This window comes from Triticum aestivum, chromosome 3B, assembly GCF_018294505.1.
Source record: "Triticum aestivum cultivar Chinese Spring chromosome 3B, IWGSC CS RefSeq v2.1, whole genome shotgun sequence".
In the NCBI taxonomy this organism is placed as follows: Eukaryota; Viridiplantae; Streptophyta; class Magnoliopsida; order Poales; family Poaceae; genus Triticum; species Triticum aestivum.
The window spans coordinates 720,064,009-720,067,407 of NC_057801.1; the positions used below are offsets into that span (position 1 = coordinate 720,064,009).

The 3,399-nt window shown below is 44.0% G+C and overlaps 1 protein-coding gene across 2 annotated transcripts; it reads left to right on the plus strand.

Annotated features, from left to right (window-relative positions):
- On the plus strand, window positions 1-2,449 carry LOC123066194 (probable histone acetyltransferase HAC-like 1). 2 transcript variants are annotated; one of them, XM_044489326.1, is made up of 5 exons: window positions 1-259; window positions 707-812; window positions 918-1,191; window positions 1,641-1,774; window positions 1,870-2,449. In XM_044489326.1, exons 1-5 carry the CDS (start codon window positions 108-110, stop codon window positions 2,095-2,097), a joined length of 894 nt encoding a protein of 297 aa, XP_044345261.1. In that variant the 5' UTR covers window positions 1-107; the 3' UTR covers window positions 2,098-2,449. The 2 variants fall into 2 exon arrangements, with proteins under 2 accessions (XP_044345261.1, XP_044345262.1); XM_044489327.1 differs by having other exon boundaries at window positions 1,879-2,449.
- The last annotated feature ends 950 nt before the right edge of the window (window positions 2,450-3,399 follow it).

Consider the following 3,399-nt stretch of genomic DNA (forward strand, 5'->3'; position numbering starts at 1 on the left):
CTGGCCGACCACGACCAGTTTGACCGTGGCACGGGTAGTACGACCCCTTCCTATGTTTCCACCCCAGGTGAGCCCTCCTGCCCTACGGTCCTACCCCGGCGGCCAAGATGAACGTGCGGCAGACGACGCACATGAGTCATGTCGGCGGTGGCGCCGGCGGGATGCCGCCGCGGCAGCCGCAGATGCGGTACGTGGCAGGCCTCGCCGCGGCGGCCGATCCCGAGTTTGTCGCGCTGCGCGCCTTTATCCGACGGGAGATGTAAAGCACTCATCGCTTCTCTTTGCCCCAATTGGGAATTAGTAGACCACTTCGAGAAAAGTCATAATTACTGGAAATATATATTACTGTATGTACTACAGTAGTAATATTACTCGCTGAAGCCACTGATCGGAATTTTACTGTGTAATAGTCCTATGTGATCTTAATACTAAACAGCAGCGTCAAGTTTAGGACGACGACGTTATTTCATTCCCTAGAATTATTGGCATAGGTGATCAATCATATATAGATAGAGACTATCAAAGTTGATGACTTCCGCCTGCATATAGATTTTGGAAATCTGGGGATGCAGCTGAGTCCTTTAATTTGTTATTAGTTACCACAATTTATTTACACAATCAAAGTTGATGGTCTGAATCTGATATAATATCGGCTATTATTGCTGGACATTAATCTTTTATTTGATTGCCGCTCTTGAATTCGCAGATTCAAGTGTATAGAAACGAGACCAGTGCCAGCTCACCGGCGGCGGCTGCTGCCAGTGATTGCAAAGCAGATGGAGTATACCTTGTATAGAAAATACCCAAACAAGGTGTTGCTCTCTTTTCTTTTTCTTTTGTATATGTAGATTGTTTTCGACCAACCAAGTTCATTTCCGAGCAAAAATAATGTTTGCTGTCTCCTGTCGTTTGGGCAGATGGACTACGGCAAAATGGCGAAAGGGCCAATTAAGCCACTCATTATGTTTGTTGTGAGGACCTTGCATGCCGAGAGCCAGCAACATCGACAAAACCAACAATGGTCAAGACAGATAGCTTCTTCCACCCGTTATGGGATAATGATTCCGACACCTGGTATCACACAAGGCGCAAGCGAAACTTCTACAACGTCTTATCTAACATACAACATGGATCCTTCATCTGGTGCCGGCTTGGTTCCAGGGAGTGCCAATAGTGGTACCTCGCTGCGAGGTACAGATAGTTTTACTGATAGTCTGCTCATATCATATCCTTAGGGCTGTTACTTCAAACTGAAATTTTTCTGTAGGCATGCTGTGGGGCTTCTAGCCTAGAAATCCAATAGACAGCAGCAAAATTGAAAAAAATCAACTTGTGTTTGGCCATTGTCTTCAGAAAAAAAAAACATCCACTAAGTAGCTATTCTCTGACAAAAGTGCTTCAAGTAATTTTATCGGAATTTGGCATTATGCTCTTTCAGACTCTCAATGTCCATTCTTTTTCTGGATATGACATAGTATCAGTTCGAAATGTGATCTCACAATGATCAGTCCCACAGTGCTTTCCCATATTCATCTATGACATCTTCCAAATAGACTATTTAGTCTTGGAGGGTTTTTTCTTCTAATTTGCCGGACCGTATTTTCCCATTTAGTGATTTGTATCTCTTGTCCTTTTTCCAGGGGGAGCTCCTGATGAGCATGTGAACACAATGTTGTCTCAGGGGATACTCCCTACACAACATGGTTGGTCTAGAGCGTCCAACAATAACCTTGTAATAAACACAGTAGACACACCTGAAACCAACAAACACTTGGTAAGAACTCTACACTATGCTTATGCTTTATCAATACCAAATATGGTACTCTAGTTACTATATTCCTAATGCTCGACTAAACACTACAACCTAAGTTGACTCAGGCATGCCCCGCACCTTCGAAGGATCTCCCAAAGGAACCAAAGTTCAGCTGCCCAGTCTGCATGAACGAGTTGGTCGATGCGTCGTCGACTATCTGCGGCCACATCTTCTGTCAGAAGTGCATCGAGGCCTCCATCCAGGCTCAGAGCAAGTGCCCTACCTGCCGTAGGATGCTGACCGTGAACAGTTTTCACCGTATCTACCTCCCGACCATGGACTGAAATGATCCAGCCATTCGAGGTGTGGTGGACCATCGACATCTGAACCTTCTCCTCATCGGCATTTTGCTGATTCTGTCTTAACTATTCTTCACATGGGTTATATCATTAGCATTCAGTTTTTGCCGAACAGTTTAACAAGTGCTTGAGTAGCAGTTAATAATCTGCATCCTTGGTGGTAATTGGTAAGGGTTTAAAGGATACGTATTGTGAACTTCATCTGCAAAGAAATATCAGGGTATATGGTGGTGGCTGTGTGTATCATTTGATGAGGCCGGGCGTTATCCTCCTTTTCGAAAAAGGGTACATGGTGGTGTTCACCCACTCTAGAATATGTGTTTGTGAAGTAAAGAAGATTTGGGCTTTGTGTTGTCCCTCTGAAAGAATATATGAAAGGGGAGGCCAGATTCCTTGAGATTGTTTGCCTTACGTGCCTCTTGGCTTGCACATTTGTTGTACCATTCCATGAACGTTATACATATAGATATATTAATGTTTTTACCCGCAGATCAACCTGCTGCTAAGGTTTTGGGTACCGAGCGAAAAAAAATGGTTACCAGGCGGTAACCGCAAATCCAAGTACCTCATGAAAAATCACCTTACCGGGCAAGAAATCCTGAATTTTTTAATTTGAATGAATTTTGGATGAATTTATTTCCAGATTCAAATTAATTCAAAAAATTCGTTCGGTAACCGCCTGGTATTTTTCTGTTACTGCGGTAACCAAAAATCTCGGTGCCTCACGAGATTTCTCTTCATCCGGGATCCAATCTCGAGCTAGATTAAGATTCTTGATCCTGGACAAAAAGTCATCTAGTTCATGGTCTTGCCAAATCATTGTCCTGCAGAGAAGTCATCATAGCCGGAAGAGCCGCAGATCCAAAATTGCGACCTCTTTCGACGTGAGCTACGGTAGCGTGTTCGTGTGCGAACTGCGAACACAACCTAACGCCTACGGTGACCTTTGGCAATGGCATGGAAATACACTAATGTACTGTAGGAGGCGTGGCAGGCTGACCTAGACTGTAAAGGGTTGCACTGTCATTTCATGAACTTAATTTTCAAATGCATGACGTATGTCTCCTTTGTCGTTAACATTAATGCCCAACCTTTTCGCTGCTTTCGAGGCACTCGAAGGTATCCGACAAGGTCGTCTGTTATCGCCATATCTTTTCACTCTTGTTGTGAATGAATTGTCACTTTATCTACAAGAAGCCTTTAATTCTAACCGTTTGGAAGGTATCCAACTGGCCCCTCTGCCCCTCCCCCCAATACATTCCTTGATGTTTGTGAATTACTTGATTG